Source organism: Myotis davidii, unplaced genomic scaffold (genome assembly GCF_000327345.1).
Source record: "Myotis davidii unplaced genomic scaffold, ASM32734v1 scaffold309, whole genome shotgun sequence".
Classification (NCBI taxonomy): domain Eukaryota; kingdom Metazoa; phylum Chordata; class Mammalia; order Chiroptera; family Vespertilionidae; genus Myotis; species Myotis davidii.
The window spans coordinates 352,937-372,642 of record NW_006383013.1 but is presented as its reverse complement, the minus strand read 5'-3'; the positions used below and the strand labels follow the sequence as shown (position 1 = coordinate 372,642).

General features: G+C 38.5%; 1 protein-coding gene across 1 annotated transcript in view; it reads right to left on the bottom strand.

Annotated features, from left to right (window-relative positions):
• ZNF410 (zinc finger protein 410) overlaps positions 1-19,706 on the bottom strand; it is a 38,003-nt gene that overhangs the window by 17,992 nt on the left and 305 nt on the right. The window contains 4 exon segments of the mRNA XM_006778764.2: positions 1,176-1,367; positions 3,046-3,264; positions 6,442-6,577; positions 8,006-8,189. Coding sequence (XP_006778827.1) covers positions 1,176-1,367; positions 3,046-3,264; positions 6,442-6,577; positions 8,006-8,038 — 580 coding nt within the window. The 5' untranslated portion in view covers positions 8,039-8,189.

Below are 19,706 nucleotides of genomic sequence, written 5' to 3'. Positions count from 1 at the left end.
ATCCCCTTCAGGGTGGGGGAGTCCCACGGGGGTGCCTGGCCAGCCTGGGTGAAGGGCTGATGGCCGTTTTTAGGCTGGCCATGCCCCCCGGAGACCCAAGCTCCCAGCCTCTCCTTTTTTTCTAGGATTTATTTATCTTCTATAATTGAAACTTTGTAGCCTTGATGGAGCCCAGGGCTGGCCAGGTCAGGCAGAAAGCTTGGCTTCCTCCATCGATGGGGGCAACCCACGCCTCCTGCTCACTCCAGCTCTGTGGCTACCTCCATCTTAGTTGGGTTAATTTGCATACTCACTCCTGATTGGCTGGTGGGCATGGCTTGTGGGTGTGGCAGAGTGATGGTTAATTTGTATGTTTCTCTTTTATTAGTGTAGATTTGGACTCACCTTATACTCAAGCATATAAGATAGTTGTTATGCTATCTCAAAGTAACATATTTTGAGAGTAATAAAAACATCCATACAATGCTTTGCTGATTATAAAGCATTTCCCAGATAGAATCATATTTAATCTCTATAACAACCTAATCAGATATGCTACCTGACCTCTATGTTCTGAATAGGAGAAAATTGAAGCTAAGGAAGATTACATTCCCCAGGCAGGGAACTAGTAAACAATGGCACCAGGTATGGATCTCAGGCTCCCAGAGTCCAAATCACAAGTTCCCTCCCTATACTGCTTCTCATTGGCAAATATAGCACTATTTCCTCAATGTACTGTGGGGGTGCTGAAGATTTCAGGATCCAGAAATCAGCAAAAGCATCACAGGAAGAATTTGATCTTCATTAGGATAGGGCCTAAGCACCTGCATTTCTAAGTTCTTAAGTGATACCGATGATCCAAGGACCACATTTTGAAAATTACTGGGTAGAGAAAAGTGGCAGAGGAAGTAGTACAGACATGCTAAACTCAAAATAAACAATACAGGGGGAGGGGGCAGACTAGAAAGGGTCAATGGGGGTGGGAGGGGGGAGAATGTACATCTATATTACTTTCAACAATAAAGATAAATCTAAAAAAAATAACGTTTAACATTAAAAAAGAAATGAAACAGTTACTACAGCCCCATAACTAGTTGCTAACTTGTCATGAGCAACAACTTCATTTCCTCAAAATATAACCATCGCATTACCAAAATCTCTGCATAGAATACTGGAAAACACCATAGGGGTCTCACCATTGCTGCTGGTTTTTGCATTCTTTGCCAGCTGTGCACGAGTAGCAGCAATCAAACTGTCATGGGCCAACTCCTGAACCCGGAGGAACCATGGGATGCTACTGTCCGTGCTCTCACTGGAGAGGAAATCATTTCCTGAATCCTCTGCCTCATCTTGTACAAATACTAAGTGCTCAGCTGAAGAGCTCAGACCTGGTAGAAACAAGAAGACATATGAAAGTTAGCCATCAGGTAATCCTTTTATTGGAACCCTGTGTGTCCTGAATCAGCTGTTCCAGATTTTCACCTCTTACCTCAAGCTTCAATTCTCACACAAGATTAGGTTATCACCTTTCCACTCCCAGCCTGCAGACTTGTCTTCGCATCTTACCTCCCATTTCAGTGGCAAAGATGTCCTTCCTGGCAACCAGGCTAACCCTTTCCTCTTGTATCCCCATCCTCCCCTTCAATTATCCCATGTCTCCTCCAGCTGTCTCTTCTCTACTGGCCAGCCTACAGCCTCCCTTACAGCCTTTAAACCTGTTCAAGTTCAAGCCTCTTCCATCTTTACTTTTTTAAAAAGAAGAAAAAGTCCCAAGTACTTCTCTAGCTATCCACCTCCATCTGTTCCTTCAAAGTTAACTTTCTTGAACAAGTATAACTGCTAACTTGCATATTCACTTTATCACCTGCCACCTACTCTCCACCTTTCTTTCTTTCTCTCTCCTCCCTTTCTCTCTCTCTCTCTCTCTCTCTCTCTCTCTCTCTCTCTCTCGTTACCCAAGGATTTTTTCCCCATTGACTTCTAGAGAAAATGGAAGGATGGGAGGAGGAGGGGGCAGAGAGAGAGAAGCATCGACTGGTTGTCTCTTGCAGGTGCCCCTACTGGAACTAGGGAACCTGTGACAGAGGTACGTGCCCTTGACCAGGAATAGAACCTGCCACCCTTCAGTCCGCAGGCCAGTGCTCTAACCATTGAGCTCCGGCCAGGGCTACTCCCCATCTCTTTAACCTTGACCTCCACTTCTACTACTGCAAAAACAATTGCTCTTGCTAAAGTCACTAGTCCTCATCTCACTAGCCCATTCTCAAGTATTTGGCATGATTTAGTAACTTTTCTTCTTTAAAACATTTTCCTTCCTTGGATTCCCCTTCACCACTCACATTCTATTTCCTTATTAAATTTATTAGGGTGACATTGGTTAATAAAATTATAAAGGTTTCAAGTGTATCGTCATATAACACATCATCTGTATATTGCATTGTACGTTCACCAACCAAAGTCAAATCTCCTTCCATCACCATATATTTGATCCCCTTTACCCTTTACTACCTCTTCCGCACCCCCTTTTAGCAATTTCTTCCTATTCTTCTGTTACCCTCATAAATGTTTGGGTTTTTCCCCATCGTCCCAGATTTGCCTATTTTTCTGTTTATGTTCTAGACTACTCCTGAATCAAAGAATCCTGCTCACTGTTTCATACATTTCCTGAATGCTGATAAGCACCAAAACTACATATTTCATACCAGACCTCTCTACAGCTCTGGATTTGTTTCTAACGCTAAAGGATTCCTCCTCCTGAATGTCCCTCCCATAGCTCAACATCAACAGGCACAAATGGGAACTAATCCTCCTCCCTCCAGCCCTGTTCTTTGTGTTCAATATCTTGGTGACCGGCACCACCTAATTTCCCATACAAGAAACTTTTGATACCCTAGAATCTGCCCTCTCTCTATCCACATTTAATTGATCACTAGACTATACCAATTCTCGAAAGTAATAAAATAATAAGGCTTCATTTCATTTTAAGTATGTCTGAGTTAAATATGGCCCAGCACAATTTTTTTTTTTAAAGCATGAGCAGAGTTCAGAAAAGGATAAAAAAAATACCTGCTCTTGTTAAGTTAAGAAGAATAAAAGAAGTGCTATCACTTGGCTGTAGATCTTGCAACAGGCTAGGAGACTCTGGAGTGGACAAAAATTCCGGGGACTTCTGTACAGTCTGAGCCCTCGTCTCCTCTCCGTCTGGGCCCACATTCACCTGAAGGCTTCTTAACACAGCTGAAGGAGGGACCTCCTTGGAGGAGTTAGTATGATTTGGAGTATCATCTGGTAAAGAAAAAATAGTACAGCTTTATAAAGCACCTATTTCCAAAGAGCTCACCATATTGACACATAGCACCTAATACCCTTGTAACCTCTCTTAGCATCTAACACCCTTACAGGAACAGACATTTTCATTTTACGAATACAAAATTTGCCTCAGAAAAGAACAGAGAGGTGGCTTTAAGTTCTAAAGGAAGTCAGTCAACAAGTGAGGGACATACTCCTCTAACACCTGGCAGTAACTAATAGCCAACCATCTACATTTGGAATTATAGACCTTTGTTCTTTTGAGGCCAGAAATCAGTACTTTCCCCTTTAAAAAAATATGGTTATACAAGGAATACTAACATAAGAATAGGCTCTACATTTTAAATTATTATTCTTTGGGACAGATCCCTTCCATGTATGTGACAGTTTTGGTGAATTATTGGGGGATAAGGGGGCATAGCTGGGGAAATAACTGAAATTTTATATAATCATCAATATGTTTCATTATAGTCTGGGTTTACATTTGGATATAAAGAAATAATCAAAATACTTTCTAATTTTATTGTAAGGAGGAGATGAATTTACAAAGGTTTTGGTTGCAATATGAGGAACTGAACTACAGTGCTGAAGCATCCAATGTTTTCAGCGGTTTCTTTCATCTTTATCAAAGGCAGATAATATTTTTTCCTATTTTATGGAGATAATAGACAAAATTATAGGCATAAAAGTGGAAACCTAGGGGCAGTACTGCCATTTCAGAGCCTAATGAAGTTGCACAACAATGTAAATATACTTATTAATGCCACCGAACTGGTTAAATAGTAAGTATTGTTATGTATATTTTACCACAAACATTTTTTAAAATAAAGCTCATAGACAGTTTGTCATTGAACAATAGAAAATAAGTGAATATTCATCAATAGTGACATGAATATTGTGGTATAATCATATAACAAAATACCCTAGAGCAATGAAACCAAACAAACCATAGCTACGCACAAGAATGAATCGGATTAATCTCACAAATACAGAGCACTAGTAAAGGAAGAAAGGTACAACATACTTTCATATAACTCCATTAACTTAAAGTCCAAAAACAGCTAAAATCAAACTGTGTTACTTAGACTTGGGTAGTTACTGGAAACTTGTAAACAAAGAACTGTCTCAAAACCTAAGGATGGTGGTGACCTATGGAACAATAGAGGTTGTCTTTATCAGAGAGGGCTCCTATGGAGGGCTTAGAAGCTGGCAATGTTCTACTTCTTTATTAAGTGGTTGGTATCTGCTTTATAATAATTCAATATGTATATCCATGTGGTTTTATACTTTTCTGAATCTATCATATATCTCAAGTAAAAAGAAAACATGCAGGCCAAACACATGTGTATTTAGAATGATACACACATACTTAAGAGGGAGGGGAATGAGATTAGGGAGGTTTGTGCAGATACATTTGCTATTGTAATATTGTATTTCATTAGCTGACAGGTGCGTAGATGAGTTTGCATTTATTATCTAGAGGCAGCTCTGCCTCTGCATCTATTATTGTTCAAAAGTTTATAATGGTCTCAATTATCCATGAATAAGTGAGATCATGTGGTATTTTTCTTTCATTGACTGGCTTATTTCACTTAGCAGGTTCTTGAAAATATTTTAAATTAAAACTAAAAGAAGGTAATGTGCAAAAGAAGACATGCTTTTGTTCCTGTTTTTATTTCCTTTATTATTGTTAATTATTTATTCAGTAAGTTAAAATTGGGGGTGAAGGAGACATATGTTAATACTTTAAACCAGGGGTCCTCAAACTATGGCCCGCAGGCCACATGCAAATACAAATATTGTATTTGTTCCCGTTTTGTTTTTTTTACTTCAAGATAAGATATGTGCAGTGTGCATAGGAATTTGTTCATAGTTTTTTTTTAAACTATAGTCCAGTCCTCCAACGGTCTGAGGGACAGTGAACTGGCCCCCTGTTTAAAAAGCTTGAGGACCCTTGCTTTAAACAATAAAAAATAAAATAATAAGTTAAAATTGGGAGAGAAAAGTTGGGGGGAAAGCCTAATGAAGATAAAAATTTATTAGCACATGGAAATTTTCACATATTGAAAAATCCATAAATATATGGAAAGACTCCCAATATACTAATAGAAAAATTGGAATTGAAAGGTAGGAAATGTGGAAAAATTTGGAGCTAGTTAGGGAAACCTTAAGTCAACATTTGGTTAGTTCATTATATCTGCCCTTCTTGAATCTTTAAACATTGAAAAAGATTGAAAGTCACTTGAAAAAAATAAAAGAAAAAGGAACACCACTAGAAGACAGTAACCAGAAGACTATAACAAATAATTTGTTACCAACAAATATTGATCCTCACCTGATTTAACATTAGTATTCCAAATTTTAAAACAAGGACCAGAAAACAAAGAATTCATTGCATCTAAAAATAATGTTCTCCTTGGTAATAGTCAAGGAGGTTATTAGCTTTGGATCACCCTCTTCTCATCCAAAGCCAATAATCTCACTTCCCTATGCTTAGCATTCCACCCATTCTACTCTCCTGAAGCCTCCTCACCAATTATCCACATTTTCTGTCCACAACGTCTCTAACTGGCTCTTTTCTTTTAGCAAAAACCACCCTTAAATATTTCAAATCTGAGAAAAGAATTCTTCCATCTATTTTCTCTTTTTCCTTTGCATAGCAGGAGAGTCTTTACAAAGTATAGATACTTCCTCTATACGTATCTTACACAAGAATCCCAATCCTCTGCAGCCTGGCTTTCTACCCCCTTTCCATGGAACTGGTCCTGCTAGGTCAACAATGGCCTTGTTGACCCTATCTCACTGGGCCTCTTAGGAACATTTGACACACTGACTATTCCCTTGGGTTCCATGCCTGTACTCTCTGCCAGTGTTCCTATACTACTCTAGACTTTCCTTCTCCCCTCCACAGGCTCTCCTTAAATAGGATATTCCAAGGCGTTCTACCTTAGCCTTCTTTTCTTCTCACTTTCATATTCTATGGGTGAACTATCGATGCACTTATGACTTCCATGGCTCCTTTTCTCCATGATTCCTAATTTTTACAGTTCCACCAGTCTGTTATAAAATCAGTTAATCCATTCCACCAGTACCATAGAGTAGGCTAAGCTCTTAGGACTCATTTATCTTAACTGTGGTGTTCTTAATTTTTACCTGGTAACATTAGCCGACTGCATTCTGAGGCCTCAGTCACTGGAAGAAGGGACAGGCAAGTAATGTCTTTAGCTTCTGATTCTACTAGCCCCTGTCCCAATGGGATGGATGTATTCTGAACAAACTGTACCAGGAGCTAAGGGGTGGGGAAGGGGAAACAACATAAAGATATACAAGTTGTTAGGAATGGATATAAACATCTGAATTTCCCAAAAGGTGATGATGTAATTAAGTCTTAATTGCTCACTAATCTCAGCCATATTCATTGTAAAACTAAATTAACAACAAATAAAATTTAAAGTTATTTTTATCAAGTCATCTGTTCTGGAAAAAGGCTAAATTATGTAATTAATTTAACCTCTGTCATTTTCCACCAAACAAAGAAATGACAAAAATAATTATATTTTTAAATGATGGCTATCAAAAACTCAACCACATTGTACTGATTACATTTTATAAAACACTTTTCTGTGTATTGGCTCCTTTAAGCCTCACTATAAATCAGTAGGCTTGAACATGTATTTTAAAGATAAGGAATCAAGTTGAAGACACTGAATGACTTTTCTAAGGTCATAAGACTAGTTAGGAGCAGTGTCAGTCTTCAAACTTAAGTAATTTGATTCCAAATTCTGTGACTTTTCATTATGTAACACAGATATATTTAAATTAAAATGAGAAAAATAAATAAAAATTAAAAATGTTGTCTTGGCCGGTGTAGCTTGGTTGAGGACCGTCACATCCACCGAAAGGCTGCTGATTCAATTCCTGGTCAGGGCACATGCCCAGGTTGCAGGCTTGATCTGCAGTAGGAGGCATGAAAGAGGCAGGAGATCAATGTTTCTTTCTTAACGATGTTTCTCTCTCTCCCTCTCCTCTAAAATCCATAAAAAGATATTAAAAAAAAATGTTGCCCTGGCCAGTGTGGCTCAGTTGGTTGGGGCATTGTCCCATACACAAAAAGGTAGCAGGTGTGAGTCCTGGTTGGAGCACATACCTAGGTTGCGGATTTGATCCCTGGTCAGACCACATGTGGGAGGCAGCCGATCGATGCTGTGCTCTCACATTAGTGTTTCTCTCTCCCTCTCCTTTCCTCTCTCTCTAAAAATCAATAAAAATTATTTTTAAAATAGTTTAAGTCCTCCAATTACATTTAGAAAGAAAATACTTTCAGATATATATACTTTCTGAAAATTCTTTCAGAAAAATTAAAAGAATGATTTGTGGTAGTAAATATTTACAAATGTATACATACATTACACATATATGCCATATATAAAATATAAAATTTTGTCATATAATTATCTAGATGTATAATTTTATACTTATTAAATAACAAATATTAAAAGTCCTAAGAGGTAAAAACAGAATTTTTAAATCTTTGAAAAAGTACTTAGTAAGAGGAAAATAATAAACTAGTAGTTACAATCAAAACAATATGGCCCACAAAGACTAACATTTTACTATCTGGCCCTTTACAGAAGAAGTCTGTTGACCTCCAAATTAAATAAGGACAACCTTTGGAATACAGCCCACCAAAAAGAAAAGAAAAGCTCATTTGGCTCACCTCTGGTTTGGATTCTAACTCATCTGATAACATTGATTCAGCTTCCAAATCCTGTAGCTGTTCAGGTGACAAGTTAAATTTTTAATTCAAAGTCAATGACACCTTCCTGTTTATGCTCATATTCCTCTAGGAAATGCTATGCTTTTCCTGTAAGATGCTGTGCTGGGTAGGTAATCAATTTAGCCTAAAATGAGGGCACGAGAGAGAGAATATTAAGAGCAGAGGAAAAATGTAGCTAAATAAACAAAGACTTTATCTATTGTAATAATCGTAAGTTGCATGTCCTTTTCCACTATTTCCCACCCTGGTATATCCACAGCAAGCAATAAAGAATTCGTCCTAAAACAATTGTTTTAAAACAGAACAAACCCAGTAGGTATCAAAACCCATAAAAAGTTTTACTTTGATGTAGAATTTCTATTTCTACTAATCTATTCTAATGAAAGGTCTTAAATATGAGAAAAGCTATATGTCCAAAGAATTTCATCTTATCATCTGTGATAATAAAAAACTTCAAACAACATATAAATACATGCATATACCCAACAATTGGGGAGTGTTGATAAATGTTGGTTAAATTACAAAAACAAAATATGAAATTACAAACTTGCCAATATTAAAACTAGTTAAGATAAGTATAGGAAAAAGTGAAAAGAAATTCACACAGCTGTGATAGTAGCTAATTGGGTGGTAGGCTGGTGTGACTATTTTCTCAATTTCCCAATTTTTCTAAAAATATTTATAGTCAGTTAATATTTCAATAATATTTTCCAAAAGTAGTACTCTCAGGACCCTGATGCTGCTGTTTTCTACCCATAATTTAAATTCTTACTTTCTTTTTCTTTTTTTTTTATCATATATTGTTCTTTTATAAAATATATTTTATTGATTTTTTTTTTTAGAGAGAGAGAGAGGAAGGGAGAGGGATAGAGTTAGAAACATCAATGAGAGAGAAACATCGATCAGCTGCCTCCTACACACTTCCTACTGGGGATGTGCCCAAAATCAAGGTACATACTCTTGACCAGAATCGAACCTGGGACTTAGTCCACAGGCCGACGCTCTATCCACTGAGCCAAACCGGTTAGGGCTAAATTCTTACTTTCTTATAGCTTAATTCTCCCCCTCACCCCCCCGGGATTTTGGCAAAGTGAGTTCACTTTATTTTGTACAATTATTGTTAAAATTGGGAGCACTACTATATACAAAGTGGTCATACAGTGTAAAATGTACTCAAGATGAGTTTTCAATTAATTCCAAGGTAAAGTGAAAAGTTAGAAAGATTTACTCTACAAAAAGAGCACTTAAATGTACCTGAATAAGTGTTACTACCCTGATAGTTCCTTCCTCTCCCTTTTGTTAGCTGCCAGAAATCTGTATTTTTCATCATTAAAAAATTATTTACAAGATGTAAATAAAATGTTAAGTTTCCCACATAAAGTAGCATAAATCTCCAACTTTTCCTTTCACACACATTTTTCTTATTCAAGCACTATAATAGCTCAATGGGGCTTACCCATCCCTCGTTTACATTGAAAGGAACCAAGGCTCAGTATTATCACTTGTCCAAGTTATTAAGCTGCAGAGCCAAACTCCTAGCCACAGAGGAGGTTGGCATGAATAGTTGGCATAAATAGTGATTAAATCTCTCTAAATTTGATCTTGAGTGACCAGGGTGTAAGAATTCCCTTTCCCCAATTCCAGCTCATCTCAATTAGCCAAGAAATTACCAAATGTTTATTTAAGTTATTCTTAATGTTCCTCCAATTTTGAGATTCCAGGATTGTAAAATCTCTAAGAAACTAGACAATTATTTACTGTCTTTATATTTGTTCTTTTTTTTTTTAAGAAACTAATGGTGCTGGCTCGAGGGATAGGTTTCTGTTTCCTTACCTAATGAAAAATAAAGGATAAGAATATGTGCCCTTAACAAGGGAAAACTCAGATATAGCAGATCTTAAACACTTTTGCAAAGCTGTAATAACAACTTAGAGGAGGAAGCTGCCACTTCTCTTATAGTTTAAGGACCACCTCTACATCATCATTTCTCAATCCAAAGTTATCTATGACACCCTTTTATTTTAGTGTTTTCATTTCAATGATAATCTTAAAAATTAGCACAATCACTTCCTGGAACAAATGGGTATCTGTATTATAACTGAGAACTGCCATACAATTTTGGTATCCAAATTTGTGGTTTGTATGTGTGCTGTGTAAACAAAAGAGAAAATAGTCGGATGCAGTACAATGGGCGGGATGACCTCAAAAGAATCTGTATTGGAGCACTCAGTGCCATAGTAAATGTACCGTGTGGATCTCATCTTTAACACAGCACCAGCTAAGTGTGATGGCAAATTCAATTCTATTCCTAATTCCAGTTACCCAAGTAACAGATTTCAAAAATTGCAATGCAATTTTTTTTAAATAACAGCTTCACTGAGATATAATTCACATACCATACAATTCACTTACTTAAAGAGGACAAGTACATTGTTTTTAGTATAGTCACAGATGTGCAAACATAACCACAATCAATTTTATAACATTTTTGTCATCCCAGAAAAGAAAACCTGTACCCATTTTCTCCCAAGCCCTTCACTGAGCAGGCCTAGGCAACTACTAATCTATTTTCTGTCTGTATGGATTTTTACCTACTCTAGACATTTTTATAAATGGAATTATATATGTGACCTTTTGTGCCTGGCTGCTTTCACTTAGCATGAAGTTTCCAAGGTTTATCCTATTGTATGTAGCATGTATTGGTACATCATTTCTTTTTGTAGCCAAATACTATTCTACTGTATGGATGTACATTTTATTTATCAAATTATCAATTGATGCACATTTGGATTATTTCCACATTTCAGTTGTTTCCCCAGTTTGGCTATTATGCATAATGTTGCTATGAACATTCATGTACAAGTTTTTGCATGGACATACGTCTTCATTCTTTTCTGTACTTTTCTAGGAGTGAAATCACTAGGTCATTTGGTAACTATAACCTCCTGAGGAATACCAGGCTGTTTTCCAAAGTGGTTGTGTCACTTTACAATCCCACCAGTAGTATATAAGGGGGATCTAATTTCTCCACACCCTCACCAACTCTTGTTAATTAGTAGCTGCCTTTTCTATAGTAGCCATCCTAGTGGGTATGATGTAGTAACTCACTGTGGTTTTGAGTTACATTACCTGATGGCTAATGATGCTGGGCATCTTTTCCTGTGCTTATTGGGCATATGTTCATATCTTAGACCTTATCAGATATTGGTTTGCACAACCTTTCTTCCATTCTATGTTATCTTTTCACTTGTAAAGCAAATCTTTAATTGAATAAGGCAATTCTAACTCTACAAAGTCATCAAATAAAACCTCATTAAAACTGGTATTCAAGGACTTCTCAGTCACCTTTGGTTAAATATAAGATCTGATTATCATAAACTGTGTAACAAGGCCTTGACATTACAAATACTACCTTGTATGCTATCTTCTGCGCTAGTATTTCTAAAGTTGAAATTTAGAAGCAAATGAAATATATTACTGCATCCAAGGCTAAATCTTTCCACTGTTAAGCTCAATATTAAATATGTAGTTCATTTTAACAAACAACATCTCTACCACATAATATGAATGTTAATTTGAATTTTCTTGTTGTATGGTATTGCCTACATCTGTATACTTATTCATGAAGATATAAATCCATGGCAACAACTAACATAATCTTGATAATCTAAATTTTATGATGTACATGGTTCCCCATGGCCATCAAAACATGTTAGACTGCCTAAAGAAAATAATCTTTGTTTAGCATATATATTTTAGAAATTCACTGATCATGGCACTACTATTATTGATTTGTAAATTTGTTTTGATGTTGCAGTTGATTAAGAGCTATAAAGGCTCAGCATAGGAGGTATAAGAATTACCTAGCTTTATGTTTGAGTATATTTAAAATAAAAATAATTTGCGAGTATTGGGGGTAGGGAGGGTCCCAATGCAATGTTTTTCCTTTAAATGCAACTTATATGACACTGAAGTGAAAGGCACTGTTCTTACTCAAAGGGAAGCTAATTTCAGAAAAATTATGGATATCAGAGGAAATTTCTTCCCTGGCTTTCTTATGCTATTAATTAAGATAAGAGATTAAAAATGCAATATTCACAGTAGTCACCTAAATCATCCAAAGTTCTTTCATATGGACAGTAATATTTGTTCATTTTTACTTTGTATCTGTAACTGGTGGACAGGCAAAATGTGTATCTTTATTTCCTTTAAAATAGAAAATATACTAATTTAGCTCCATAAATAACGGAAGAGACAACATTTAACTATCAGCAACGAAGGCCAGGCCCATCGAATCATATTTTCCACAAATCATAAGTAAGGAATCTTGGCTCTAGATTAAGACTTTACAACAAAACAAACTGATCTTAGAAATTGGTCAAAGTAGTACTGTTCAGACCAGACCTATTTCCTCCCCCCCTTTTACTGTGTGCATGGCCATCAAAGCATATTAGACTGCTTAAAAAATAATTGGCCCAGCATATATATATTATATTTTTTAGAAATCCACTGACCCTGCCACTGTTCAGCCTAGATATTAAAAAGAATGCAGACAAGCCAAAACCGGTTTGGCTCAGTGGATAGAGCGTCGGCCTGCGGACTGAAAGGTCCCAGGTTCGATTCCGGTCAAGGACATGTACCTGGGTTGCGGGCACATCCCCAGTGGGAGATGTGCAGGAGGCAGCTGATCGATGTTTCTCTCTCATCGATGTTTCTGGCTCTCTATCTCTCTCCCTTCCTCTCTGTAAAAAATCAATAAAATATATTTTTTTAAAAAAAGAATGCAGACAAAACAACAACAACAACAACAAAAAAACACCTCTGCAATAAACAAAAGCAAAACACAAGGCTTGAAAAGAAGTAATTGAGAACTCTAACAGCAAAGTAGATCTAGGACAACAGCAATCTCTATGATCAGGACTGTTCTGAGAACAACTCTCCTTCTGTTTTCAGCCAATAAACAAATCCTGGGACTAAAGCTTGATAAGCTGCATTCTTTTTCTGCAACACACCCTACTTCTACATTAACACTAAGTAGCTAAACAAATTAAATAAAGAAACTGAGATATGTTTTTTTAAAAAGCAAAAATGCAAGGTCTCTAAAGCAGGAATCTTAATTCTGCCTCGGAGGGCAAGCTACTCATCTTCTTAGCCCTAGGAAACTCATCTGAAATGTAGAAATGAAACAGATCAACCCTAGGATTATTTTTATATCAGTCAATAGAAATAATTATAAAATTCTTCAGAAATAAACTTCTCTAGAGGTGCTTAAGAAATAAGTAAGTCTATCAAATGTTTAGTATACATAGAAGGTTAAGAACTATGCCTTTTATTACTGAGTCCAAATTTCTTATAGAGACTGCAACCCACAGTAAGATACATTTTCCATCATAACCCAATAAACGAAACACACACAGATAACATAGTTTCATGAAACAATACTAACTTATACTATACGACTCTCATGCACTCTGAAAATATATTTGATGAGACCCAATAAACTGATCTCACAAACTAACAGGTTATATCCCACAGATTGAAAAACACTTTATTAAAGTAACTTCAAAATGTCTAAAATATGTATGTTAAACACTACAGACACAGTGCACAAAATTCGTGCACGGGTAGGGTACCTAGGCCTGGCCGGGTGATCAGGGCTGATCTGTGGGGTGACTGGCGGGGTGATCAGGGCCCCCGCTCGCACCCACCTTGGCCTGGCGCTGCCCACTCGCCAACCCCCCTGCCCCCAGCTGCAGTCCTGCTCTTACCGGGGCCCACCGGGGCCAGCGGTGCATCGCCAACGTCCACCATTTCCATGCCACCCCCAATGGTCAGCGCATGTCTAACTCCCGGTGGGTTGAACTCTTGCCCGTAGGGACAATTTGCATATTAGCATTTTATTATATAGGATAGCATCACATACAAAGTGTAAACCCATTGATATAAACCTGCTTTTAATATATATTACAGCCCAGTCAATGTGGCTCTGTGGTTGAGCATCAACCTATGAACCAGAAGGTCACAGTTCGATTCTCAGTCAAGGCACATGCCCCAAGTTGTGGGCTCCATCCCCAGTACGGGTGTGCAGGAGGCGGCCGATCAATGATTCTCTCTCATCATTGAAGTTTCTATCTCTCTCTCCTTCTACTTTCCTCTGAACTCAATATATATATATATATTTTTTTTTTTACAATCAGCCATTATTATTGTTGGAGTTTTGGTAAAATAGATTACTTGAATCTTATCTTTTGGCCCTCCCTGTGAGTTCTGCAGAGGAAAATATTACAAACTAGGCAAATGATTAGCAACAAAAAGAAGTTTTTGGTCCCAAGTCCCAATGCAGACCTCTCACATACTGGGAGAGAAAACCAATTCAAAGTAAGCAAGCAACAGGGGAACAGAGATGATACAAGTCTCCTGTCTCAGTCCTGATTGCTATGCAGAAGGGAGTGTATTTCCAAGGGAAATATGACCAGGGGCTTTTACTACTTTGCCTCATAAAAGACATAGAACATCATTGTGTTAACCTCTAAAAAGCAGAGTGACCCTGGGTAGATTAGTGGGTTAGTATTGTGCGGAACACCAAAAGGTCAATTCCTGGTCAAGGCATATACCTAGGTTTCAGGTTTGATCCCTGGTCCGAATGCACACAGGAGGCAACCTATCACATCACATCGATATTTCTTTCTCTCTCCCTCCCTTTCTTTCTCTAAAATCAATAAAACATATCCTCAAGTTCTTATTTAGCTCCATAAATAATGGAAAGGATACAAAGTAAATAAAAATAAAAGGCAAAGTAATTCCACCCTAGAAAACAAAGCCCAGAATAGCAATACTGCTCTAACTTGAGGGAGGTCAACAATGCTTTGACCTTGACCCAGTTTTAGGAAGAAGTGGAAGGTGGGTGGGTAGAGGAAAAAAGAAAAAAGAAATTGAGAAACACTGTGCTCCCCACAACTGGTCACCATTCATACAAAGGCTAAAATAAAGCACATGATTTCAACCAAAAGGACTAGTCTCTCTGACCATGGGCCAATCTGCTTCTCAGCTCCCTCCATCGCCACCTGTGGCTGACCACAGATATAGATCCAGACAACTCTACTGACATTAGTAAATTACAAAGACCAAAAATTAAAATTTATTTTAAAAGAGCAGTTTAAATTTTGGTATAACAGTGCTGGGAACAAGAAAACGAGGTAACTTTCTACATCATACCTAGCATATTATGGGAGTTGATTAAATTCTAATGATATAGTGGTAACAGGTGCTAACGAAAGAAATTTGGAATACAGAATTGTAAAGGCAGAATGAGTTTTAAAACCATAGGATTCACCCTAGGCCTTCTCCTTTCTCTTCCCAGGATCTTCTGGGTGCTCCATTCCTACAGCCTTGAATTGTATTCCATTCACCTCCCCATTTCTCCACAATCCTAATTCTCTACAAGCTAAATTCATCAAGAGTTATCTCTACTTTCTCATCTCCAATCATTACCCAACCCCGTCAATTCACCAAAACCTCTCTTGTAAAGATAACCCATGATCTTCATGTTGCCAAGTCCAACGGACACTTTACTGTCCTCATCTTACTTGACCTTTCCAATGGACAACTATTGTTTTTGACTGTCTTACATTCATTTCCCCTGCCTGGGTGACAGGATCCATTTTGTTTGGGGATTTACCCCTCCCCATTAATTACATTCTTGGCAGGACTGTAGATTAAGATGTTCTTTTCTATCCTGGCCAACTACAGGACACTTGACCCATGTTGAACAAATCAGACACTTTTCCTCAGAACATGCATCCTGAAAGTAACTAAGGACTGAAAAATGCTGCAGGAGCCCATTCATTCCAGTTAGCAGTTAGCAGCCTTCCCTGGGGCTGCTCATATTCCTGTCCTTTATAAAGTCAGGGCCGTCAGCATTTTCTTTGGTCCTGTGAGTTGCTCACATCCTGGTTATAAATTCCTCTTCTGAAGTAAATTGTTCACTTGCAACCAAAGAGGCATAATTGGCACTGTTTCTCAAAGGCGCTGCCTCCTTTCTCAAACACTATTCTCTTTATTTCCAAGGTACATGTTCCTTATTCACTACGACCCATTGGCCATCTCCCCAGTCTCTGATAACTCCTATCATCCTCCTCCACTCAGCCCCTAAATGTTAATGTTCCTCACGATAGTTTTCAGACCCGTTTTTCTTGCTATACTCTCTCCCTCTTGTGAATTCACCCAGTTCCTTGGCTTTAAATCATATGGTCTCCAAAATTTTTATCTGTAGCCCAGACATCTCCTCTGAGCTGCACACTTGGATATACATCTCTACTTAACATTTTTTTTTAATATTTTATTGATTTTTTTACAGAGAGGAAAGGAGAGGGATAGAGAGTTAGGAACATCGATGAGAGAGAAACATCGATCAGCTGCCTTCTGCACACTCCCCACTGGGTATGTGCCCGCAACCAAGGTACATGCCCCTGACCGGAATCGAACCTGGGACCCCCGAGTCCGCAGGCCGATGCCCTATCCGCTGAGCCAAACCGGCTAGGGCTCTACTTAACATTTTAACTTAATGTCTCCATTTTAACATGTTCAAAACAAATTCTCTCTCAAGCCTGTTTCCCATCCTTCCTTACCAGCCCCTCTCACCCCACCCTTTACTCAAGGACCACTATTTAAGTCATTTAGGAGTAATCTTTATTACTTTATTTCCTTTGTTCCCAATACTCAATCCAGCTGCCAAGTCCTATTGATTCTATCTCTAAAGGAGGAAATATAGCAAATCCACCTACTTCTTTCTCTACTGCCACCACCCTGCTCCAGGCCACCATCACCTCTAGCCCTAAAGCACTGTTACTGGTCTCCCTGCTTCTGTTCTTGCCACCCTCCGTTCGATTCTCTTCACAGCAATAAATATCATCTTGAAATGTGAATCCTATTATAGATATACTTCCCTGTTCAAACTCTTCTCTAAGCTTTCCAATGTGTCTAGACAAAATCCAAACTCCTTATTCTGGCCTGTAAAAACCTATGTGAGCCATCCCTGCACCCCCACCTCCAGTGTCACCCTCCTTTACCTGCTCACCAAGTCCCAGCCAGAGGAAGCTCCCTTAGCTCCGAGGACACATGAAGTTCTTTCTTATATTATAGATTTGCACATGACATTTGCTCTACCTAGGAATGCTTTTGCCATTCTCTTCCATTGGTTAGCTCTTTTTTTGTTTGTTTTAATCCTTCATAGTTCAGTTTAACTGTTAACTCATTTAGAAAGGCTTTCCCTGATACCTTACTCAAGGAAGGTTTGCCATACACCCTCTACCATCTTCACTAATCACAGTTTCTAATTCTTTCATTTGTTTTTATACAGTCTTTATTTTTTTGTGGGCTATCCCATAAATTGCAGGCTCCATAAACAAGGGTAAGAACTAGTCTTGTTCACTACTAATTTCCCAGCACCTGACATAGCACTTTATGTAAGTCATAAGGAATTTAGGTTTTCCAGTGTCATTTCTGATACTGTGACACTCTAAGGTTTTCCTTACTATGAGCTTAAAGGGCTTCCACACAAGGTTCCGTGTAAGCACCTAGTAGGCACTGAATAACTATCTGTATAATAAATGAATGACATTGCAAATGATACCTAAATTTTTGTCTCTATTCCTGACCTCTTCTGAACTTCAAACTTTCATTTCTAACTGGCTTGCTACTATCTCCACATAGCTATCCAACAGCAACTCAACCTAACAATGTACTAAATCCAGATTATTATCTCCACCACCTAACCTGTTCTTCTTCCTGCAGCATTCATTTAAATTATTGCCCAATCTTCCTCCCACTCAGCTGCAAATTCTCGATCTTTAACAATCCCTTTCATCTTCCCCACTGAAATAATCCCAGTGGTTCTGATGCCCCCAAATGTATTCCTAGTGTAATGCCCTGTTTAGGTCTCTCATTATCTTTCAACTACAGTATTAAAATAGACTTCTATCTGGCCACCCAGCCCTTAAAATCCCCCTTTCCAATCCATCTTTTTTTTTTAATATATTTTATTGGTTTCTTACAGAGAGGGAGATAGAGAGTTAGAAACATCGATGAGAGAGAAACATCGATCAGCTGCCTCCTGCACATCTCCCACTGGGGATGTGCCCGCAACCCAGGTACATGCCCTTGACCGGAATCGAACCTGGGACCCTTCAGTCTGCAGGCCGACGCTCTACCCACTGAGCCAAACCGGTTTTGGCTCCGATCCATCTTTTACACAACCACTCGAGGTACCTTTCCAAAACATAGAAATGTTTGTATTATTCCCCTTACTCAAAGTTCAGTGCCTCAGTAGTCACACACCTAAGCATGGCATTTTAAATATTCTACATGTCTTCAGACACCAGCATCCACTATATTCCTTAATAAACTATTTACTGCAGGCCACACTAAATTCGCTATTAAATGAACACACTAACCTTTGTCAGTGTTCAAGGTCTTTGATTGGGCTAGGTCTTCAATCAGTAATAAAAACCCCCAATCTAGATCTGATCTTGTGAAATCCTTCCCAGCCTTTAAAATTCAACTCAAATGCCATCTCATCCATTAAGACTCTGATCCTTTCCCTCCAGTAAGAACAAATCTGTCCTTACCTCCGTGTTTTCACAAAACAGTTTAACCCCGCTTTTAGCAATTATTTCATTTCCCTTAGGGTGTTAGTTGTCTACATGGAAATTTTTCTCATTGGCTGGGTTTGAGTTTATTCACCCTTCTCCCATTAACCTAGGACGACGCTGTGTACAAAGTAAACACTCAGGAAATATTTGCTGGATAAATAGGTAAGCTCTTTAATTTACAGAGAAAAAAGAAAAAGCCAAAAGCTAGAGATTATGTAACTTGCCAAAAATTAGGCATCTACTTCGATGTCGAACTTTAAAAACTAGAACCTAAATCTTCTGCTAGTTTAGTTGACTTTATACTCTGTCCACAACTAAGATAACACAAAGTGGAGTTTCTTCCTTAAGAACAAAATGTCCCTGACTTTATTTCAAAATGGTTTTTTTTTTTTTTTAGTCTCTGAAAATACGCTGCACTGACCTTTTGCCAAAGTGAGGAAGAAGTGCAAATTCTTAGGTCCCAAGTTAATAGTCTTTAACCTCCAAGTAGTGCCTAAATGCATTTCAGAGTCTCATGAGCAAGTGCAACAAACTTTAATAAACTAATTGTATCTGTTATTTGAAGAAACTACAGAGGATAAATTCAACCTGATAAATGCATCCAGGCTGTGCACACAGACCACAGACCACAGCCCACACCCCCGCCTTGGAATGACAGGCGGAGCAGAACCCGCAGTCCAGCCCCTCCCAGTCGGCAGCCTTCTTCCAGACCCAGAAAGTAAGGGGCGTATGAAAGAAGGGGCAGCTCGGGGATGAACTATCCCGGGCAGAGTCCCTCTGGCATCACATTTCCCCAGGACCTCGGCCTCAGTGTCGGGCGCCAGGTCCGCGGGCAGGCCTGGCTGCCAGTGCAGCCCGGCAGCCCCCGCCCACGGGACTCGCTGACTCCGGCTTTCTCGGGACGGTCGGGTTCCCACCCCCGGCCCCCAAAACCAAGCAAAGGAGCCGAAACATCGGCCCCCAAACCTCGCGAGGGGAAGGGTCCACGCCGT